The 23,763-nt window shown below is 37.5% G+C and overlaps 1 protein-coding gene across 2 annotated transcripts; it reads right to left on the bottom strand.

The window, feature by feature from the left end:
• Positions 1–117: 117 nt before the first annotated feature.
• On the bottom strand, positions 118–23,436 carry LOC127363033 (SR-related and CTD-associated factor 4). Of its 2 annotated transcripts, none has more exons than XM_051399459.1 (18): positions 23,231–23,436; positions 21,866–21,949; positions 20,753–20,797; positions 20,471–20,632; positions 20,261–20,378; positions 19,976–20,109; positions 19,730–19,876; positions 19,072–19,145; positions 17,022–17,118; positions 16,777–16,860; positions 16,528–16,613; positions 15,970–16,157; positions 15,083–15,183; positions 14,877–14,990; positions 14,614–14,770; positions 14,416–14,510; positions 1,416–1,554; positions 118–1,185 (listed from the first exon to the last, which is right to left on the bottom strand). In XM_051399459.1, the coding sequence occupies exons 1-18, from the start codon at positions 23,258–23,260 to the stop codon at positions 752–754; spliced, it is 2,289 nt and encodes a 762-aa protein (XP_051255419.1). In that variant the 5' UTR covers positions 23,261–23,436; the 3' UTR covers positions 118–751. The 2 variants fall into 2 exon arrangements, with proteins under 2 accessions (XP_051255419.1, XP_051255420.1); XM_051399460.1 differs by having other exon boundaries at positions 118–1,182.
• Positions 23,437–23,763: the final 327 nt, after the last annotated feature.

Raw genomic sequence — 23,763 nt, 5'->3', positions numbered from 1 at the left:
GCATGACTGTTTGCTAAGTGATGTTTAAGACAGAAACCTCACATGCAGGACAATTTTGTAACCCACCTCAGTTTTCTTAGAGAAGTTAAAAATGTCCTCACAAATAAAACAATCTGATGAAATGGTAGTACCTCTTTTTAATATTCACTGCACATAATTCTACAAGGTGTGACCTTAATGTACAACAGAGGCAAGCCATGGTAACAGGGTTTACTCTACCCTCTACTGGCAAGACATGAAATCATCTCCTGCTTTAAATGAAAACCATCTTCTCTGGGGAAGAATTTAACATCAGTGTGGTACAAAGGGATTTTACTAAAAACAAAATACCCAAAAGGTATAATAGATTTTTACAATCTTCTTCCATAGACAAAAACTAAGATCAAAAATACAGACTTTGCCTTTGTTTTTACCCCCAACTACTAGGATTACAGACTTAAGCATTAACTACACAACTTCAAATATACAAAAAGATAGCAAACAGCTACAAGCACATACAATATTTACAGCAAAGTGTATCTTCTCTGGTGAACTTGAAGGAGCACAGACCACATTCAGAACATCGTGTCTTGTTTTCCATTGTTTATTTGACACTAGGAAAAGGTTCTGGTGGTATAAAATAAAGTCTTAGGTTTCAGCACCAACAGTTGTTCACCGCAGTCCTTGTTGAACCGGATGTCCTGATATTTGTTAGTATGTCTCACAGTGGTTCAGCATCCTCTCCCCTTCAGGTCCATCATTCAGCCAACATCTACCACCTCCCTCTGTGGAAGGGCGGACACCCAAACCCTGGCCTCCCATTTCGGAAATGCCTCCCTTCTCTGTCATTCATGCCCTCTGGTCCCATAGAAGGATGTCGATGGAAAGGGGGGCCACGAGGAGGAAAGGGCATTGGCATTCTGAACCTATCTGGTGGAAACATAGGTCCTCCGGGCATCATTTCTGGGGGCATGTGTGGCATGTTTGGAGGTGACAGGAATGGAGGTAGATGAGGATTCGGCATCCCGGGGGGAGGCTGCATAGGTGGCATACCTGGTCTGGGACCCTGCATGACTCCAGGGCCTGAGAGGGTCATCCCCGGTGCTACAGGAGACCCCAGCTGGTTGTCGGTGCCTACATCTGAGGGTGTGCCTTTGTCCCCTATAGAATCATTGGTGGACACCTCTGGAAGTTTTACACTTCCTGCTGCAAAAAAGAATAAGGTTGTATTGATCCCCAGAGGAAAAATGTGAAAAGTATTGTGGCAACACAAGAAAAAACAGACCAGGGAGCGTAACATCTAGTCCAGAAAAGTGACAACATTGCAGCAGAGACCTGTTCATATTATCAAGTCCAAAGAGAAGTTGATTTTAATCAACATGACTACACTCACATCTAAAAGATCCACACGAATGTCCTCTATACAAATGTCTTACCTGGTACCAACTTTGTACGGTCAAACTCTGCGGGCATAAAAGGAGCTCCTCCTGGAGGCATGGATGTAGGGGACAGCATGATGGGGCCAGGAAAAGCCGGTGGACTTCCGATGGGTGCTGCTTGTTCAACCTGTGGCACCTGGAAGACAAAGAAACACAATAGCATTGTTATTAAGATTAAAGAAACAAGCAAGAAAGCCTTCTTGAAGCAGTGAACTGAAAGAAAAAAAACTGTGTTAACAGATTCTGAAGCAGCTTCTTGATGATTGCATCCCATTTATATTTTAATTAATTAATTAATTTATCTTTGTCACATTTGATGAGGAAAATAATCTCTTGATGAGTATTTTTGTTTATTTTTTTTATATATTTCTGAGTTTCCCCAGGAATTTTCAGTGGAGTCCTCAGAAAACAATACTATTATACATTAACATACTGCATAGCTAACCAATCTGTCAAAGTAAGCAAACAAGACAAAATGTATACGTCAGTCAAGTATTACATTACAAGCATTGTAAAAAGGAAACACAAGTGTGTGGTAGATGAAGTCCACAGATCAAAAAAGGAGGTAAACACACCCTTGCAAGAAGAACAGCAACTGCAAGCTTTGTATAGTAAAACTGCCTTTATTCATTCGTTCTATATTATAGCTTTAAACATACTAGGGAAATGGAACATGGAGCAAATCTGCAGAAATTCAGCTCAGTCTAGTTTACGGACAAACATACTTTCATATGTGGATGTTTACCCATATATAACCAACACTGTGACATAACAATGATATATTTTAAGGGGTTATATGGACTCCCACAATACCTAGCCAGAATACAGAATAATTATATGATAATATAATATATATAATATATATATCAGTCTTCAGAGCCAGTTCGTTCTCCAATTTAACTTTTTTATTAATTTAAATTAATTTTAAAAATAACTTTTAAAAACTGACTGGCTTTTCCAAGCAAATATATTATTGTTTGCAGCATATATTTCTCGACCTTTTAAAGTCTCCATGCCTCCCTCTTGCCACTCCATGAATATTTCTTTAGATCTGCCCATCAGTCTTTCATTTCAAATAAAAAATTGTCACCCAGTCAGAATAAGAAGCACATTTACCCTTGGTCAAGTATGTTTGCTCAGCACACGCAAAATTGTACATATATTATTTAGTATGAAGGAGGTCGATGCTGAAATAATGTTGTATAAAATTTAGATTTTTGGTGGAAGACAAGATGTTCAGAATCTAGATGAATCTATAGCATGTATGACTTGTATTGAATTGAACTGCTGGAATGAAAAAAATTGGCTAGTGTTTTGTTACTTACCCCTTGCAACTGCAGTTTAAGACCCAACACCATGGTCAGAAGGGTTTCTTGATTTGTATACACTATATACTACAACCACACACGGTAAATAGACGGTAAGAAAGTAACTTCTAAAGAATAGTGACCTTATATGGGAGGATTTTACCAGCACTTTGGCTAATTGTAACAGGAATGGTGGGAGTTTTAATTGGTGGAGCTTTTGGTGACTAGTGATGGAGATTGACCCTTTAGGTAAATTATTAAACCTAAAAGGCATTCCGAGGGTTCAAATCACCATCCTGTAAATGCTGAACAATCCACTTGTCTCTGCAAACATACCTTTAGGACTCTCCCTTAGTTTCAGAATTATAGCAAACAGAATGGCTTTGCCTTAAAGTCAAGGTAAAGGTGGAGACCCAAGCAGGGAAGTGTTTAAGTGCCTGATACGATACATACATGCAACAAATATGCACACGCACAATAATTTGAACTGAGACTGCCACCAAACTTCCACTAATTTTAACAGAAATGTGTTCACATGTTTCAAGATATCCTGCTGACCAACAAACGAACAATGAACAAAAGCTATGACACTGATCACTATGAAAAGCCCTTGACCTCTGTCACAATGTCCCTGATTTCACAGAACAGCCACAAGATACATTACACAGACAGACCAATTACTTCCTTTTATCAATAATATAACTGCACTTGTATATTTGTATTGATACAACCTTCAATTTGTCAAACTTACGGTGCAGCTGACAAATAATGATTATCTATCAAAAGAATTAATAAAGCATGAAGCAATGCAGTTGTTTTCTACCCAGGACTCCTAGCTGAGATTATAATTATTCTATATAGGAGTTTTCTCTGACTGTGACTTCATGAAAAATATTCTATTTTAAAACATAAGAATAGTGTATGGGCATATGAAATAGCATCGGACACATTTGTTGTATAATAAATACATAATATAATATAATCTACTATATATATGACAAGTTTACAGTATTTGGCAAATAAAGGTTATACTGTAGTTTTGAAATCAAAGTTATTGTGAAATCATATCAAACATTTAAAATGTTACCAGAATCAAGCTCTATGGTAAAAGTCAGAACACAGTACCTAAAATAATAAAAGAAAATAATAAACATATTTATCATGTAATGTGCTGTACACCAGTTACTGCATGACTGCACTCTCAGGTAATTCAATTTGATAAGTAGAATGAGTGAGACATAACATTTAAACATTTACGCAAGACCTTTGAAACAGTAATTTAACTCAAATTGCTCACTATATTTAACTTTTTCCCCCAGATAGAAATCATGTGCCATGCATTCAACCTAAAACCCTAAATCTATCATTAACACAAATTACATTTCTCTCCATGAATGCATAAGTGTTGGTCCCAGTCGCTGACAACTTAAAGCCTACCAGATGTTGCAAGGTAATCACCTACAGGTTCTGCCATGACATTCTCTCCTTGGTGCCAAAGCTGGCTGTAGGAAGCTACAGAGCAAGTATACCTATAAATCAAAATGTGAGTGCCCAAGCTCAGAACAAATGTACAACAATATCCCTTTTAACAGAAACAACAGATGTGTCTCATGTGTGCATGTCAAAACAATCTCTCATTAGATGGAAAGCACCTATTTACATTCCAACTTATCTCAATCACATGCAGTGGGATAATAAAATCCATCTCTGCACAGATGAGTCACAAATTAATCATTGATCGCACATCAAATGTTTTTCACAATGCTATAGCTGAGGAAAGGTTTCCCTGTCAATGTCAGAAAGTTTTAGCAACAGATCAATCGGAAACAACTATATACATTAAAGTGACTGTAGGCAACAGTAAGAACCATTATGTAATGTCTGGTAGAAATCAATATAGTATAAATCTGGTGACTGAAATGTTTGTATTTATACTGTCATACATACATGTACACATTGATGAATATATATATATATGCACACGCACACACTCACACACATCCATTGACTGTTTCAATATACTTACTTTGTATTTCAAGAGAGACTTGAGAATTTGGGGATTTCCGAGTTATTTCAATATTCTTTTTTCCTGGAAGTACCATCTAGTGGCCACAAGGGCTTAAATATACAGTTCAGGCAGCGTGGTTGCACTTGGGCCCATGGGTGGGGAGGCCCGTAGCAAGATCAGGCTCTCTTTACAATGTGTTGCTAGAGGGCTCAAAATTATTGAAATATGTAATATATGTGCCCTTAAAAGGCAAACCCATCTCTGTCACGGATTTAACTTTTCTTTTAAAAGTATAATAGTTGGTAGACATCTACAACAAAGTTACATGCTTATTCTACATAAAATAAACAAAAAAGAAATTCAATTCTAATTCAATTAATTAATATTTTTGTCAGACACATATATGCACAAATGACTGCTGGTATAATGTATGTTCATGATCAAGTATCTATTTGATCATGTGACGAAACAATACCACAAACATTAGCTACTTTAGGCGTAAAATCTATAAAGACTGACAAGCCCAGCATATCTGCAACGTGAGTGAGTAGTCATTGCTTTCAAAAAGAATAGCAGCAGATAGAGCCATAGACTGTATAATTAAAATGGACCTGGCCTCTGTGACGTCAGAAGAGGTTTCTGAAGAGGAGTTGTGAAGCTAAGTGTGGTCGGCTCTGGCCGTCGCCATCTTGGGAGTCCTCACTCCGCAGGCTGACGGTAAATCCAAAAATGGGCAAAGACGATAACGTAATATGATTTTGATGAAACTGGATCATATTTTATGATTTTTTTTATTTCACTCTGATGTCCTCTGGCTGCTCAGCCTCAACTCTCTGTGATTTACAGAATTTCCTGATGGACAGAAATACTTGCTAAAGTAGCATACCGCTAATGTACTGCAGCTAACTGTATCTGCTGTTAGCTGAAGCTAGCTCATAGCACTAGCTGCAGAGCAGTGGGTGGGTAACACACACAGCACTATTGGTTACTGTAAATGCCAATCAACATCCACGACAAGTCCCTCCCTAGCTGCCTTTTTTTTTTTTTTACAGGAAACACGTAAATATGCAGAAGCAAATAGCACTCTGCTTTCCGTGTTGATATAATTTAAAAGGGAGAAATTCACCGCCTGTACAGTTGTCATGAACGTGTTTTTTGTACTAGGCTGTTAACATGTTTATTTCTGCTGTAAAGTTGGCCATTTTAATACGGGCCTTATTTAGATTCCCTTACTTCTGCAGCCAGCCTCCAGTGGCCATTCAAAGAACTGCAGTTTTTATTACTTCAGTGTTGGCTTAATTAGCCAGCCATAAAAGTAGCTGCTTCTTTATTACCTGTTACAGAGGCATAATTACCTTATGCCATTGAGTGGCCATCAGAGGAACTGCAGGCAAAGGCACTAATGCGTTGGATTAAGATGGTTATCCTTTAATTCATCAGGAGCCAAACATAGGTCGGCTGGGCACCGCCTTTCATGCTTTTTCACAATAACACTGATGCTATTGAAGGAACGAAACAACATGGGAGTGGCAACAGAGGGATCTGCTCTTACCCTGGTGTTTCTCTCCATCAGCAGAAAATACAGGATATGTGCTCCTCCATTTTTTCTGCAGGTTAATTCCACTTAGGGAACCCTACAGGTATCATTTCAGTGCTTTTATGCTTGTCAATATAATTCCTTTGCTCTTTGTTAACACCTGCTACATATAAGACATGAAAAGACAATAATGAGGCAGCTCTACAATAAACTAGCCTTGATGTTATTCATGAGTAAAAGCAAATTCAAAAGTCCATTTTATTATGAATGAACCTGTCATTACCTTACAACCAGTCCACAGTATCATCAAAGAGTTGGAATCCCAATATCCAAAGATCATTTCTATAACACTCACCTTTGTGAGGCCTCATGTGGGTGATGTTCTCCACACATGGATCTAGACCACTGTTGTACTATTTGATGAAATTGAAGAATCCCCCTTTCCTTGAAATGTCACTTCACTTGAAAACGACTGAAAGGAGAAGACTGCTCAGATTTTAGATTATAATCCATGTTAATGACTGGGCTACCTATACAATGCAATGCTAATGGCCAAGAGTCAGAAAAAAAAAGGAAAAAGAAATCAAGGATAAATAGAGAACAGCACAAGGTTTTACAACATGTCACCACCACATTTGGATTCTCTCATTCTCCTGATTTCTCCCGTCTCTCGCTCATATTCACAAACTTTATTTATATTCTAAGCACAAACTTGAAGATCAAATATGCAAACCCTTTGTGGAAACCTATATCCAGAAGAACCTAGTGTTTAATTACTCTGATTTAGGATGGTTTTAGTTCAAGCATAAACTAATTAAAACTATACACAACTCTTAGTGATGAATGATTTAAAGCCCTTTTGGAATATATATAGTTTTTATAAATAAAAGCTGTTAACTGAGTCACATCCATCTAAAAACATAGGTTGAGACTGGCTTTGCAAGTTATCACAATTCTGCAGCAGTCTTGTATTAACAATCTAAATGTTTTGATGTTTTCATACATTAATCTCAAGTTATAAAAACATTTGAATGGGCTCCATCCCTTAAAAACTGTTAACTGGATCATGAAAAACTGATATTCGTCAATATTTTGAAGAGCTACATTTTGAAAAGCTACATTTCCAAGTGGGAAATGTAAGTCTATTTCATGCACTTACGCTTTTGTAATGGTTTTCATGCCTATTATTTTCACACTTTATTATGTGCAGAGTAATTTGCATGTTTGCAATGTGCATAAATTCATAGTTTGTTGCTGACTATTAGTTTACTTTTTAAATTGCTTTTGATTCATACACACTAGTTCTATTTTTTCTATTTAATTTCTTTTTCCATTTACTTTTAAACTGCATATAAAAGAAGGTCCCACACATAAAAATAATACATAAAAAATGAGAAGTACGAGGCCAACACAGAGGTTGACATTTTGAAATGTGGACCCTGTGTAAACTGACCATGAGCAGTAAAAACCTTTTTTACCTTGTCCACTTCATTCCAAGGACTGCCATTTATTTTTTTTGTTGAACCTGCTTTACTTCTACATGCCCAGGTAACTGTAGAAGTAATAGCTTGTTGTGTGTTTGGTTATTAACCCATCTTGGGTTAAGATTTTTTTTAAACAGCGTGAGAACTTAACATGTAAATGGAGCATCCTGATGAATTCAGAGATGAAAAGATGGAATATGGGAAAGGAAAGTTTTCATTTAGTTTTTTTTTTTTTTTTTTCCCCAAAGCTACTCTGAGAACTGTGCAAGAGATTGAAAACTAAAAGTGGTAAAAACCCAGGCAACCCCACTGCACTGAGCAGACTCTGCCTCAACAGTTCAACTCAACTACACTGCCACTTCTCTCCTCCTTCATCCATTCTTTTAGTGCAACACACCGGCAGTGTCACATTAGTTGACATGCACCATTTGATGCCTGTACCACAAACCAAACATGCCATACAGACAGAAGAGCCAGTCAAAGTACAATAGCTGGGATGTGCTGATCCAGGGAGCAAAGGTGTTGAATCGGTTTTCGGAGTTACTGTAGAGTTGATGTGCATTTATATTGGACAACAGGACATCAGCGTTTCCTGACACATACATGTGCGGGTGAGTGGATTTCATAGATACATACATAGAAATAAATAGTATGAATGTTATGATGCACATTATACAATGAAGCTAGCGTTAGCTGCTTTCAATGCTCAGTTGATTTGGTCAGAATAATGTTCTAGGCAGCAATATAACTGAAGACAAAAGGGCTGACCTCAGTTTGCCTTACTATCAGAGTATCCAAACGTGTGGTCGAGTAATCCTGCAATAAGCACAAGTTTGTCTGTGATTTGTGCAGGCAGATTGCAGAGGCCGATGACCAGACATATATTTAAAGGTGATTGTCAAAGAAAAGATTCCTCACATCTATTCATCTCATGTGGATGCCATATCTTACATTCAAAATGCTGAAATCACCAAATGGTGACGAGTTTTCTGGTATTAAAAGTGGTCAGCTTGAGAAGAGCAACTTTTCGAAAGCCACATCTTGGATCCAAATAATTCAAACAGATGCATTCTCTTTATAGTTAAAGAAACGTATTGAATCTTTATATGGGTATGTAAGATGCCTGCCACAGAACTTCTGTGGTGACTGGCTGGAAATAGAACAAGAAAAAGGGGTACAGCTTTAGATTTAGAAGAATGATTGATTGATATCTGTAAAATTCCATAATGCACAGGGTCATACTTAGAAAAACCGGGAGGATTAACACCACAGGACCAGTGTGTAGGATTTAGTGGCAGTCAGACTGCAAATTGCAACCAACTGAAACCTCTTGACTCAACCAAGGGCGAAAGAAAAACCATGGTGGCTGCAAAACTAGCGAAAGGCCCTTATGTACAGCCAGTGTTTTGGCCTGATCTGGACTACTGTACAATTATGGCAGTGGAAGAGGACCCACTGCCTCTGTCGATCATTCTAGGGTGACAAAAACATGGCGATTCTTATTTTCAGGTGATTATATACTAAAGAAAACATACCTATGAATATTATATTCAATTCTAGCCAGTTGATCCTCCCAAATGTTACACACTGGAACTTCACCAATCATTTTCAAATTCATATTTTCTTTTTTCCCCAAAACAAAATGGCTGTCATAACTAATAATTGTACAGAAAATATGGCAGCTTTTTCCCCAGCCGGGCATGTCAAATAGAAAAAGCAAACATCAAGGAGAGTGAGGGCATCTCATCCTCCTGAAATGATACTACCTGAAGGTCCTCTGATGAAATTCAGCTATGTATGGTGGCTGGCTAGAGGTTACCATCACATACAGTAGTCGACAAAAAAAATTTAAACTGTCTTCCAAACAAGCAAGTGCTTCCATGAGTGCTTTACTCAATCTTTTGTCTCCATGTCCATGTTATATTCTTTTGTATAAAGTGAGCATGGGTAGGGGGGTGAACATGTGGGCATAGTGTGCAGTCTACTAGTGTCATTTTGTGTATTATTTTTACACACTTATGATGCATAAAACAACTTTCCTGTCCCTATTGCTGCAGGTCTAGAACAGCTTCTATGCCAAATTCAGCCCAAAATGCACATCCTATTCTATGTATAGCCAATAACATTGAGTTTTAGTCATTGCAAAAAATCTGTAATTTCAAGGACATTTTTAAATGTTCAATCTAGTTTCAAGTTAGCAGATCCTTTCCTTAAAATACCAGAAATAATGAAGTTATGATTATAAAACGGACTTTTTTGAATGCAGTGACTGTAGAGAGAGGCAGGAAAAGCAGGGCATGATATGCAGCGAAGGGCCCATGGCCGGATTTGAACCCGGGCCACAGTGGGAAGGACTCAGCCTTGATACATGGCACACGTATAATTATAGTACTTTCTGAGTATATACTGAGTATAAAATAGTACACTATAGTATATATATTCATAATGTAGAATATAAGAGTATATGTATACTCTTATACTATTATTTATAAAATATTAATATTATCTATATTAATTATTAACTTGTCACATTAATGTCCCAAAAAAAGTTAACTGTAGGATGTCTATTTTAATTATTTCGTGATCATATTTTAAATTGCTAACTAAATTAAGCTAAGCTAGACCCATTATCTTTTACAATGTTCGAGAAATAGGCACAGCAACAAACTAATGCAGAGGCAAGAATTGGATTGTAGGAATAAGTTGAGTTTTTCCTTAATAAGTTGACTGATGGCACGCACTGGAGTTACATATCCAGTATAAAGACAAGCATAGATGACTGAACCCTGCTGTATGTACTGTGGTATATGGATGATGGAGTATAAAATAGACTTAAATTCTGATCCACCTTAGACACATTCTTAGGCGTGGCAGATGTGATTTAATTTTAAATTGCCATTCACCCCTTCATGAAAAATTGTTTTGTTAGGAAATATTCCCCTTACCAAAAACATGTCTAAAGAAATATAAAAAAAAATCATGTCTCTGACCAGTTTTTATTAACAATTGGTGGGTTTAGCGCAATATTGAGCATAAGTTGCTAACAGTGTTGTCGGCTTACCTTGTCTCCCACTTGGGCACTCTTCCTCCAGCAGCCAACAGTCAGATACTCTCGACATTTGAGCAACCTTTCTTCACAGTGAGGTGTGCAGTTTAGCAGGCCTGCTATGTTTGGTAGTTTGCCAACAGTCCAGCTGGATCATGTGTCACTGAAGCTAGTTTGTTTTCAATTTATTCAACATGTGGTCATAAGAGGCCTTTTAAAAATGTGTTATAAGATTGATGAAGAGGATGTTTAATATTTTTACAAAACTTACTTAGAACTTAGATTTTGCCTTTACATTGGATGATCACCTGAACTGTCAAAAATACAATATATTATGTTGCTTTAATGTAGTTATTGCTAGCTCTAAATCAGTTTTTATATATTGAGTTTAGTGTTCACACCGTTTGCAACTAAAACAAACAAATTTCCCACAAAAGGAGCTAATTCATGTATATACCCATTTTAGTATTTTTGTTGTCATTCAACCACTGTGGATGGTTAGGAAAACTTTTTTTGTAGTTAGATGTGAAGAAGAAAAAACAAGTGCTCATGACTTTGCGAAACTCTGACATTATGAATAATAGAGCTGCATGACTGAAAACAGAGACAGGATAACAAATTCTTCCCTCTACACATACCACAGTAATTAAAGGTTTTTGTAATGTCCCACTTTATTTGAATAAGTTATACTGCACAGTACAAGGTCACCGAGTGTAGGTGCAAATATTTTGCAAAGAAAAAAGGAAAACTGATGAATAAGCATTGCTGAATTTAATGCCTATCAGCAGAGGAGCTTATCTGAATTGTGGTCAAGTGGATTAAATGACCAAATTAGATTTGGTGACTCTGAAAGAACCATTAAGATGCAAATAAAGACATGAGTGACACGATGACCCCTCTTAGAGGGTAAATAATCTGATATTCATTTAAGACAGAAACATTAAAATTTCTCTTTTAATAAAACAGTTTAATTCAGCGCTACAAAATACTATCATATTCAACATCTGTTGCACACACCTTGACTGTAGGTTTTCTAAAAGCACAAGTTTGGGGCAGCAAGTTCTAATACGCAACTATTACAGGCTGTCTGACCTCTTCTAGAAAGTTTCACATGACAAGCTCAGTGTTCCACACCAAGTCAAGACAACACAATGATAAGAACTGATTGCACCCAAACTCGCTTAGAAAGTTGAGTTGCTCAAAGCTCCAACCATTTATAATCTGAACATCCAGGAAATAATTTTAAGGGTTTATTATGGGTTTTTCTATAAATAGAGATATTATAAAGAATGCATCTTCTATTGGCTGAATTTATCATGACCAAAATAAGTACCTTGATATTTCAGCCTCATCAGCATTCAAGGTATTAAATATGACACAAAAATGAACGTCCACACAAACAATTTGATTGCCACTGTGTGGGTTTTCAAGTGATGGTTTATGTTCCATTTAAGGTATTTGTCATCCCGTTATATTTCAGTTGTGTAGTTGTGACATATGGAGCTCACAAGCCCATAAACATTCACACAAACATAAACCCAAATGCTGGCCACAGGTAAATGTGCATCCTTTTTTAGACACAGTCAGCTGTCGCTGCTGGTTTTGACACCTGCAGCCTATTTTATGTTAGCCTAGTTTAAACCAGACCTGATAGTGTAAATCACTCACACTAGAAGTGTAGACGCAATCAGTATGCACCAAGCCAGAGGGTGATAGCATCACTTCTGACTAAGCCTTATGCTGAGCCACAATGCCGACCTGAGCATCGTGTGGGCCTTGTGGAACCTCTTGGTTTTAATTTCAGTGCCTATGTTAACAGGTTAGAGCAGCCACACAGCCCATGTGAGCAACATGCATGGCTGCAGCAACTCTTCATCTAGGGAGACGATAATTCACCTATTTTTTTCCCCCACGTGCAGCTCTTGACACGATCTGTTCATAGTCATACCAACATACCAACATTACACCTTTTACTACAGTTTCAATGTCTATATGTATATCTGTAGAATATGTCAGACATGAGAATAATCTGAATAAATTTTTTAAAACTAGTGTTTCTGTGGAGAGGATCCATTAATGTGTTAACAAAGCTTTTATTGTATAGTATTTATCAAAGGCAAACAAAATATAGAAAGACTGAGTAGAAGAGAGATAGAAGGCTGGCAGTAACAGCACAGCAGCAGCGCTGCCTGTGTGGATACCCAGGCCTGCAAGCTGCAGCAGTTCTGCGTCACACACAGAGGTAGGCAGTGTGGCCCAAGAGTTTGCCTAAGCCCACGTAAAATTATACATGAGCATATGCACTCTTACAAGCAAAGGTTAATTTGTGTTCTTTGACTGGACTCTGACACCAGGTTTATACCATGGTTGAAACTTAAAATAATCCTACATTTTTTAAAGGGGACCTATATGTTATTCTGTTATGCAATGTCAGATGTTGATATTAGGCCAAAGTGTCAAATAATGAGGTAAACGTATGTAAAAGTAATCCCTGTGAGCAAAAATCTCAGAATTGCAACCTACCAACGTCTTTTTCTACATTTTTGACATAAAAGCTTGTCTTGTTAAAGCAACAGTGAAGCAATCTGTCCATCAGAAAACAACATAAATCACTGGAAATTTAAGCTGAGCACCCAGAGGACATCAGAGGGAAGGCCAGAGGGAAAAATTTCTCCATAAAATGTAATTCAATCTCACCAAAACCAGTGAATAAAATTAAGAAGTTCTGTGCTTTTGTACAGTAATCAGTGAGGCCCAGTTCCCTCCACTCTGGAGGCGTTTCATTTTGTTGTTTGTTATTCATTTGTGCTCTGATGAACAGCAAATTAATCAAATTCAGTGCCCCATATCACTATTGTCCAAACTAAGTTATTGTAGCTATCATGCCGCCGAGACCAGCAAGAGGACGAAGCAGTGTTTATAAGCACTGGGTGCAGTCCCTGATCAGGCTTCTGTGAAGTTGGCTAATCAGCTTGTTGCGAGAATGGAGGGACTGCATGAAGCGCAAGTATAAGCTAAATAAGGATGTTTCTGAAGAGTGAATCATGCAAAGGCACTCCAGTAGAGTCTCAGACTGAGAATATAAAGCTTAAAATTAGCATATTAGGTCCCCTTTAAACTTTATTTTAGGTGACATAGTGAGTACCGTTTGAAATGTCAGTTAGTTTAACTATAAGTGATTGAATTAAAATAAAAATAACATAGTAACAGAACCATCATTAATGTAACTATGGTAACTTAAAGCCCAATATAGACTGAGCAAGAATTTACTTATAAAAGCGTTTTGAAGCTAGGTCTGCCATAGAAATGTGCCATGTGTACACCTTGATTTGCAGAGTATTTCTCACTGAATGGGATAGCCTTTAGGTACATTATTTCTAACATTCATTTACCTGGGTACTTTCTTTGAATTTAGACTTCCAGTGACATCATTTTTGAAGAGAAGAAGATAGGGTAGTTCAGATAAGCTCCACTACTCATATGCAACAATAATTTATTTTCCTTACATCCTCCACAAGAAACACTATAAAGTAAGCCTCCAATGGCAAGGCCATTAAACCAATACAATAACAACACTTTTAAAAAGAAGGTGTTTAAAGACTGTATTAGCATTACCTGAATATGAGCAGTGATGGTTCCATCTGCTGGTACACTTTCCAGCGCTCCATTTACAGCTGCCAGCTTATTGAGGTCCTTGGCATTATTCCACTCTGTGCACAAAGGAACATGCAATGACAACATGAGGGAAAACTGTTTCTAATAGCACACAGTAGGTAAATCTTGGCCAAGCTGAAGGAATAACTAAGTGTTTACCTGGATTTAGTGTCTCTGCGTCCAGTATACCCCCTTCCCGATAGCTCTCCAACTCATCAACCTTGACTTTGCTCCAGGGTATGTAGGTAACTCCCCGCTCCACATCCCAGAACTTTTTGTGTGCTGATTTTATACCTTTGTTCAAAGCCCAAGCAATCTAGGCAAGAATGAAATTAGCTATAATCATCAAGTTTATTATTACTACTAAAACAAGTTAAACAGAAACAAATGTATAAGTAAAATTTCTGTAAGAGTTTATGTACCTTAACAGGTTTCTGATTGACTTTGTATGACCCCCTACTGAGTTTGTTCAAGGCTGTATTGGCATCTTGTCTGTGAACCATAACAATATACGCACAGCCCCTCGGAGGAATCATCTGGACAGAGAAAGCAAAGGTAATTTGATAACATTATCTTAAGATCATAGAGGATTATACAAGTATCTCTGACGTGAATTGTCCACACTTACATTGATAGACTCAATCTGGCCAAACTCTTCCAAAAGGGACATCACATCGGACTGCTGAGTTTTCTTGTCTAGTTGTCCGACCCAAAGTGTAGTGCTGCAAACTGAAAGCAAAATGACATTAGCAACTTAGAGGATGGGTTGTGTTTAACTTTACTATCTGTTTAAATGTGAATGTTTGATACTCAGTTTTTTTCTTTTTTTTACTGGTATATGTTGTCATTGATAGAACGGTTGCTTAGGCAACCTCAAAGAATTAAATGTTTGACAAATCTTGTTACCCCAAAAATCCAGGTCAGCGTTTCCCACAGGATGACAGTTTAAGTATGGCGGTGACGGCCATACTTGAAAGTATTTGAAAGACTAGGCTACATTACCCATTATATACACATACGCTTACTTATTTCACTACTTAAATCTCTATCTACTTCAATTACCATACTTTGCTTTTCCCTTCAGTACTCTTTTCCACGTAAGCCACACACACACACCTACTCTGGTCTCTCACAAACACACCGGCTTGCTCTGCCCCACCTCTGTGTGTTTCTGTTGACTTTCTTCATCAGTAACTTTTATCATAAGATTCACTGTAGGTAATGGTTTCAATGCTCTAATGGGAAATGCATGACAAATCTGGTTTCCAATGTTGGCAACCAATTTCTCTGTATTTTTAAAAAAAATTATCTTATCTAAAATTAATCTGACCCACAAAGCTAGATCTGGGGCATAATACAGTGTGCAGTGCAGTTAAGCTTATGCAGGAAATACGGAAGTTCTACCTTTAGTGGCCAGCAAGGTAAAGCGGTGAAAATATTCTTAATATGGTGTACATTTAAACTGATTAGATTCAGAGTCACAGGTTCGTTTCTGTTACACACAATAGCACATACCACTGAGTGTCTGGCTCTTTATGCTGGGAAGACCTTTCTGTCTGCGCTCTCTGTCCTTCTCCCTTTCATTCCTGTCCTGAGATTGAGAGCGAGATCTCCAGTGCCATTCTCTGGAGCGAGAACGAGAGCGTCGATGCCTAGGCCTTCTTGAGCGAGAAGAAGATCTTGATCTTCTTCTCCTGGGAGATCTGAAACACGGAACATTGAAACAACTCAACATTGTGCAACCAAATCATGCAATTCCTAAGAGGAACGTTATCCTTTTCACCTTTTACCTGAGCAGGAAATGACAAAATGAACACAGAGCACTGAGGGTCCATTGCAGCGTGTGCAGTGTGTCAGTGCATGCACTGCACCAACGGCTCCATAATTCCTGATATGTAAATTACCCTTCAGGTATCGCAGCAGATAATAAAATATTTTCTTAACCCACTGTAACATTAACAGTAAGTACAAAAAAGGCTTTGACAAGTGTAAAATGTCCCCCAATTAACTGAAGAGACAGAACTGCATTTCAAAACATCTACCTGAAATCCACAGCGCTACACAGTCTCTTACCTGGAACCGGATCTGGACCTTGATCTCTTGCCGAAGCCTCTGTGTCTGCCCTCCCGCCTCATAGTTGAGTCTTCTCTTGAATTTCCCTATTAGACAATGATGACATGTTCCAAATTAATTCTTATTTTAAGAGTTCACAACCCAGGTCATGACAGTCAAATGCAAATTCGGTGGAACTCAAACTGAAAGTCTTTGTTTCACAACAGAGGCATTCAATCAGGTTAAACTGAACGGGCTTGGAAGATTTACCTGTGATTGTGAATAAGCCTCATTTATGGAACGGTATCCATCCGGCATCACATGATGTTCACCATGACTTATTCCTCCCCCGTACTGAGGGATGACAAAGACATAGTCACAGGAGATAGTTTAAAAACACATACACCACAGGGATATTGACCACAGTACATTTTAACTGAAGCCTGCACCCGTATTGGAGTGGCTATATTTGACACTTAGTTGAGTTATCATAGAATTCAATTGTAATAGGATACCTCAATACCACCAGTCTGTCCCATCATATGTGGATGAACATTATCCATTTTAGGCATCTGACCAGGAAACTGGTTAAACACATTATCAGGAATGCCCCTGTCAAGACAAAATACACAGATAGTGAGGGGAATTAAAAAGACCATAAAACACATTAAAAACCAACTAAACCAGGTGGAAGGTAATAATAAGATTCTTTAGAACACCAGTGATCACATCCAAAATGGGGCCCATGTATTCAGATAAATGCTGGAGAAGTTGTGGGACACAAATTGGTAACCATACCCATATACTTTGGACATGTCCTAAACTGAAAACATTTTGGGATGAGGTTTTTGAGACACTTGGTAAAGTATTTCAGAAAAATTTTAAAAAGGTCCCAAGACAATAATGCTAGGTCTAATACCAAATTACTTAATTGGAAGAGGGAAAAAATACCTTTTACAAATATTACTGATTGCAGCTCTTAAATGTATTACAGTTAAATGATTAAAACCCGATTCTCCAACATACAATATGTGGATCGAGAAGGTCTGGGAAATCTACCATATGGAACAAATAACTTATGCCTTGAGGCTTCAAAAAGATATATTTGTTAACAGATGGGGACCTGCTATGACTATACTAATGCAGTAAAAGTCAAGCTATTTTTTTTAATTTTTTATTCAATTTAGTTTATTTTAATTCCTTAATTTATTGCTGCTATTATTTAATTACTTATTATTATGTTTGTGTTACTCTTATTTAACTATGTTACTTGCACATATGTTTAACTGGAAACATATACTCTTATGCTGTATTAAGCAGATTATAGATGGAAAACAGCAGAGACGCTCACATGTCATGTCAAAAAGAAAAACACAGTGGGTTAGGGATGCACAATTGAATGACATCGTATGATGACCAAGTGCAATTTCCAAATCACAAGAACTGCAAATTTTTGATAAAAGGTCAAATATGTGTCAAAACAGCATTATAAGGAAGTACTGTTGTGCTGCAGAGATGCCTTGGCCAACAAATCGTCTCCAGATGGAAAAAAAAACATACTTGTTTCATAAAGACCTCAACAAATGTCACATCGTCATGATTTTTGTAGTTTTAAATAAAACATAAAAGTGAAAGACAACAGCTAAGCAGTACCCAATTTAAAGTGGAGGACTTAAACCTTCATCAACTCTGCCAGAAAACCCCACAACCCAAAACAAACAACTATTATTAACCTTGTCAAAATATTCACATGACAGTAGCTGAAGAAAAGACACATTTCTCCCATTTTCTTTGTCTGAACATCTTTCAAAACTGGAGTCAATGTATAATGTAACAGCAGATAGTTTGCCCTTTAGCTAGAGTGGTCAGTTGGCTGACATTATCGGCCAATATTGGCCTATTGCAGACATTTATGTTATGTTTATGTTACCCAATATGGGGCAATATGAAAACAGTTTATAATGCAGAAATAAGTACTTGTGGTAATATATTGGTGTCAACGCAAAGTTTATCCAGCAGAGTGTGCTGTAGTTTACATTACAGTGGCAATCAGCAAAGAGAAAGAGAGAAGAAGCAGCTCTCGTCAATGTAAAAAAGAATTGGTTGACGATGTAGGAGTTAAATTATTTAACATGTTAAAGAATAATTCAACTTAAATATTCTTTGATAAAGTTATCTCTTTAAGGAAGAAGCCTTCTGAATATCTTTCCATAGTCATATTGGTGCAAAATATGTGCACAATCCACATAGAAGAAGTCTATTTTTATTCCAGCTCAAAAATTCACATCGTCCACCATGTCGGTAATCAGTGAATTTTACCCTTCTAACGGCTATACCTCTAACAGCTGACTGAAAACATCATTGAATGTATTAATACATGTTAGCAGCACTCATTGCAAACAAGGTACTTTCTTTGCGCTATCAAAAGGGAAGTACCTGAAATGGTGTGATATATGCAACATGGTTTGAAGTCCTAACCTTAAAAAATGATGCTGTGCTGTTGTCCCTGCCCATTCATACAAAAAAAACACAGACAGATGTATCTATACATTTTATGAAACTCACTGTGACTGGGCACTGCCATCTTTAGCCATTATATCCTCAGGTTCATCATCATAGTCAAACCGGTCAAGGAGTTTCTGAGGAAAAAAATACAAAATATATATGTACACACATTGTATATTACATAGTAGGGCTGGGCGATAAACCGATTTTAACAATTAATTCAAATTCGTAGGTAAACACGATTTATTTTTAGTTAAAATCGGTCCCTTTGGGCTCCCGTAGGTCAGAGTGCGCTGACCTCTCCCCCCACCTCTCCACAGATAAACACAACATGGCAGCAAGCCAGGATGAGCTCGTCCCCAAAAAAGGCACAGTGTTGTTTGGAACTGGTTTGGTTTTGTGGCGTCCGACAGCGAACAAACCACGACCCACTGCAAAGTTTGTTTGAAAGCTGTTGCAACCAAAGGTAGCAGTATGACGAATTTATTCCAGCACCTCAAGCAGAGGAATGCAGCCGAGTCGGAGAAATGTTGCTCTCTGCGAGATACACAGGACCGCAGCCCACAAACACCCGCTAAAAAACAGTCTACAAAAAAATCGATTCAAATCGTAAATCGGGTTTGGTGTGAAAAAATCGGAGATTTTATTTTTAAGCCGTATCGCCCAGCCCTATTACATAGGTTAGTAAATGTATTTGTATATGATCACAGCGCAGTACCTCGGCTAAAGAGCTTTTCTTTTCTGTGTGTTCACTGTATGGGTGGAGCTGGGCCACAGGCATCTGGGGTGGGTTTGGTATGTTGTTTGCAATGGTGGCTGCCAGAGTTTTATCTGCCTGCTGGAAGTTCTGGAGCATCCTCTGCAGCTAGATGAGGAAGAGAGAGGAATCATTCAGACCTTTAAACAATTCTTCACCAACCATGATCCAGAACTGCTGAAGCACTTAAACCATGTTACTGCTTACCTCCTGACCATGGGGGGACTGAAACAGCTGTGCCACAGCAGCTAAGGCATCAGGACTGGGTAGCTGGGGTACAACAGGCACAACTGAGGCACTAGTGACAGGAGGCTGTGTCTCTCGTTGGTGGTCAGTGGGAACTATTCAGATAAAAGAAAAAGATTTAAATCTGTGCATGCAGTTCATCGAACACTGGAAAATTACAACCGCACTTGCCTTTACTCGAAGATAACACTCAAATGCATTGTTACAAACAGACAAACATCAAGAAATTTGTATTAACTTCTGTACCTTCCAGTGCAGGCGCAGGTACAATGACTCCATTGGCCATATCCATCAGAGGCTGAATGATGTCCATGTCAAACACACCATTCTTCTGCCACAGGTTCAGGACGCGGACAATTTTACTCTGATAAAGGGGGAAAAAAAGCAATCCAAACCTTGAGATATTTTCAATTATTATCCATTGTAAAGATATAAAATAACAAAAACATAGAGCACCTTATCATCTTCTGGGCAATGGTAAAGGTTTTGGAAGGTATCTGTGAAGTTCTTCAAGAATCTGGGCCCAAATACATCTTTGTCAACACCAAACTGATGCCGTGACTGTCGAACAATGGAATCAACCACATACAAACCAGGGACTTTTAATTCTGGCTTGCACTAAAAAAAAATGGAAGAAAAAAAATACAAGTAATTAGTTTGATCATAACAAATTGCATTTGTTAAACGCAGTTTGATTTGTGTAATACAATGTACAATAAGAGGCTCTATAGTACATACCTTCTTGATGAACTTTTCAACAATCTGGACAACATGCTTGTAAAGCTATAAAAAAAATAAATAAATAACATCAGCCACAGCATAATAGATAATACTTTACCAAAGATTATACTACGGATGTCCCAAGAACCTATATTTTGCTACCAAGTCAATGCCAAAGTTCTCAAAATAGGACATTACTCATTTTTCTGCCCCATCTGACCTGATAGGGCACCATGTAGGCCTACAAGCAGCCTTTCCCATTAATTACAGACTGTGGCGACCCACAGTTTCATAATGAACCGAAAATATTTTTCTACTTCTCTCCAACATTGAGTTTGGTGCCGTTGCTTCAGCAATGCATCTCTCACTCCCAGTAAGTATCCAGGTATCCAGGCCAGGTGAGCTGATTAAAATTGTTTGTGAGCTAATTATTGAATTAAGTAAATATGAAAACAATCTATTAGAAAATGGGCCAACGTTGATGTTTTTTGTAATGTTCAAAAGTTTTTTTTATTAAAAAAGGAGTATATGTTGAAGTACCTTATTGTTTTGTTTTTTACCGTGGTATCAAATTGGTATCGAGAATGGTTGTGGATTGGAATTTGGAATTTGACTGGTATTGGTATCCACGACTAAATTTCTGTAATCGTGACATCCTGTGGTTATACTATTATACCATAATCATGCAAGATTGGAGGCATATAAGTCAGAAACCGCAATGAAAAATTCTTCAAATTCAGTAGGATTTTATCTGACATTACATAACCAAGTTCTATAAAATGTCTTAGCACCCATTAAGGTCACACAAAAATCACATTTAACCAGTGCCATGTTGAGTTAACTGATGCGTTTTGGGGAATTGCACAAAAAAAAAAGACTTGCGTATTGGAAGATAGTAAAAAGCTTATTAAAAATCTGAATTTTACATCAGTCACACCATGCAGCCTGGAATGATGAAAAATCTGAACTCTGACATTATGACATAGAGAGCTAAGCTAAATTGAAAGAAACCCAAAAGACCACGTATCTGATTCTGTGAAAATGATCTCCACTCCTACATTCAAACATGTGTCATTTAATGTCTCTATTGGCCACATATAGTTTGACATTAGCAAGCAGGATTGGTTTTACCTTGATAGCTTTGATGGCTGATTTTGTGACGGACATCATCTTGGCACGGGATATTGGAGGCTTCATGTCAATCATGGAGAACAACTGGTTTAAAAAAAGGACATCAGTTTATTTTAAGGGAAAAGTAATGGAATATGATAACACTGGAAAACATGCAGCATAAAAAAAAAAGGGTAACATAGACAACTCTAATGTGCAGCAACATATAGCCATTTCACACTGGTAAATAACAGAAAATGCTGTAACAGTAAACAAACTCAGAATATAGGAAATACATAGCTTAAACAAGATTGTTTCGTGTGTTAAAAGCACGGTATGTAGGGCTGTGGGGTATAACCACAATCTCATATCCGCATATAGGCCATTTCATATCCAGATAAAGAGACATATTACCTTATTACAATATAGACAATTTTCATTAAAATCAATGAATAGATATATATAAAAAATAAAAGGCGTATAGAAAGGCTCTTATTATTATTATTAAAGTATTCTTATTAGATTTCCATTATACGCTCTACAAATAAAAAAGGCACTGACTCATATTGGATTATTTTTTATATGGTGTGCAGCAAGAATTTTAATGTGTTCTGTAAAAACACATAATAGGATTTATGCTCTTCACTTTGCTTGTGAAAAGCTGAAAACTTACACTCATATCTTATTCAAGCATCTCTCTCTCTCTTCTCTGTAACAATTACATGCGGAAAGTAAACTACAGACCTGCTACAGACACACAAAAACACAGCAAAGCAAGACGACCGTCCAGGGTTTCAGGCGGCAACCATAAAATAACCGACATCTGCCAAATATTACGATTAATTTATGATGGACAAAGTTACACAGACCTAAAAAAAAAAAAAAAAAAAGAAAAAGCAACCTGAGTGGGTGGCAGCTGTAAGGTTTAATAACAGCTTTACTGACAGCACTGAGAACAGGACACATAACTAATTATACAGGAATGGGGTAATAAGTTACAGAAGCTATTAATATTATTAGTATATGTACATTTCTATTCATAGTTTACCGTGGCCTCAGTGGTGTAAGGTTCAGTTAACAATTAGCAGGACATTAAAAATCATAGGCCTTGCGAGATTAACGTTACAAGCGTTGGACTCGATTTAAGCTAGTGGCTAACAAATCCCATCAAGCCATATTTACGTTGACCACGTTAAACTGAACTAATATTTACACCCCAAAATGAAAAGATTAAGCGGTTGAAGGTCGATCTAACTAACTATTCGCAGCTATCTAACAAATGTGCTGGTATTAACCAGTAAGGTTAACTCAAAAAATGACACTAGTTAGCGTTAGCTTTCGGATTTAGCTCTCTGGACACAGTGGGGGAAAAAAAACAAACTTTACCTCCATGTTGAACGCGTTCACTGCATCCATAATGGTTTGTTATACGGAAAACCGATTGACAACTGCGTTTAAACTACCCACTCATAACCATGTGTAGTTATATAAGCTCACAACATTAACCAGCGACGTTCAGCTCTTGCCAAAGCTCTGATATGCTAGCAATTGCTAGTGGCTTCGCGGTTCCACCCCGTACGTGCCCTGTCAGCGTCGGGTGTCACATGATAATGCTGCGTTCACGACTGTCGGGAAAATTATAATTTATTTTAATTGACTAGAAAAGTCATTTGGAGGTTCCTCTTTGCAACCGATCGCCTCCCAGTTTGGCATCTCTTGATTGCCGCAAAAAGTGGCCAACTTCACTTTTTAAGTTAGTTCTCAAAAATCATACACCTCTGGAAATACACACTTCGGTCTAACAAGTGTTTTGATATTTTTAAATAGCTGTTGTACATGTTGTATGCCATATATGTTATATTTGATTGATGGTTACGTTTTAATGCAATCCCCAACATCAATTTCTCAAATATGAATAT

Source organism: Dicentrarchus labrax, unplaced genomic scaffold (genome assembly GCF_905237075.1).
Source record: "Dicentrarchus labrax unplaced genomic scaffold, dlabrax2021, whole genome shotgun sequence".
NCBI classification, from domain to species: Eukaryota; Metazoa; Chordata; class Actinopteri; family Moronidae; genus Dicentrarchus; species Dicentrarchus labrax.
Note: the sequence above shows the minus strand (reverse complement) of the source record. Positions and strands in the feature narration are given on the sequence as shown.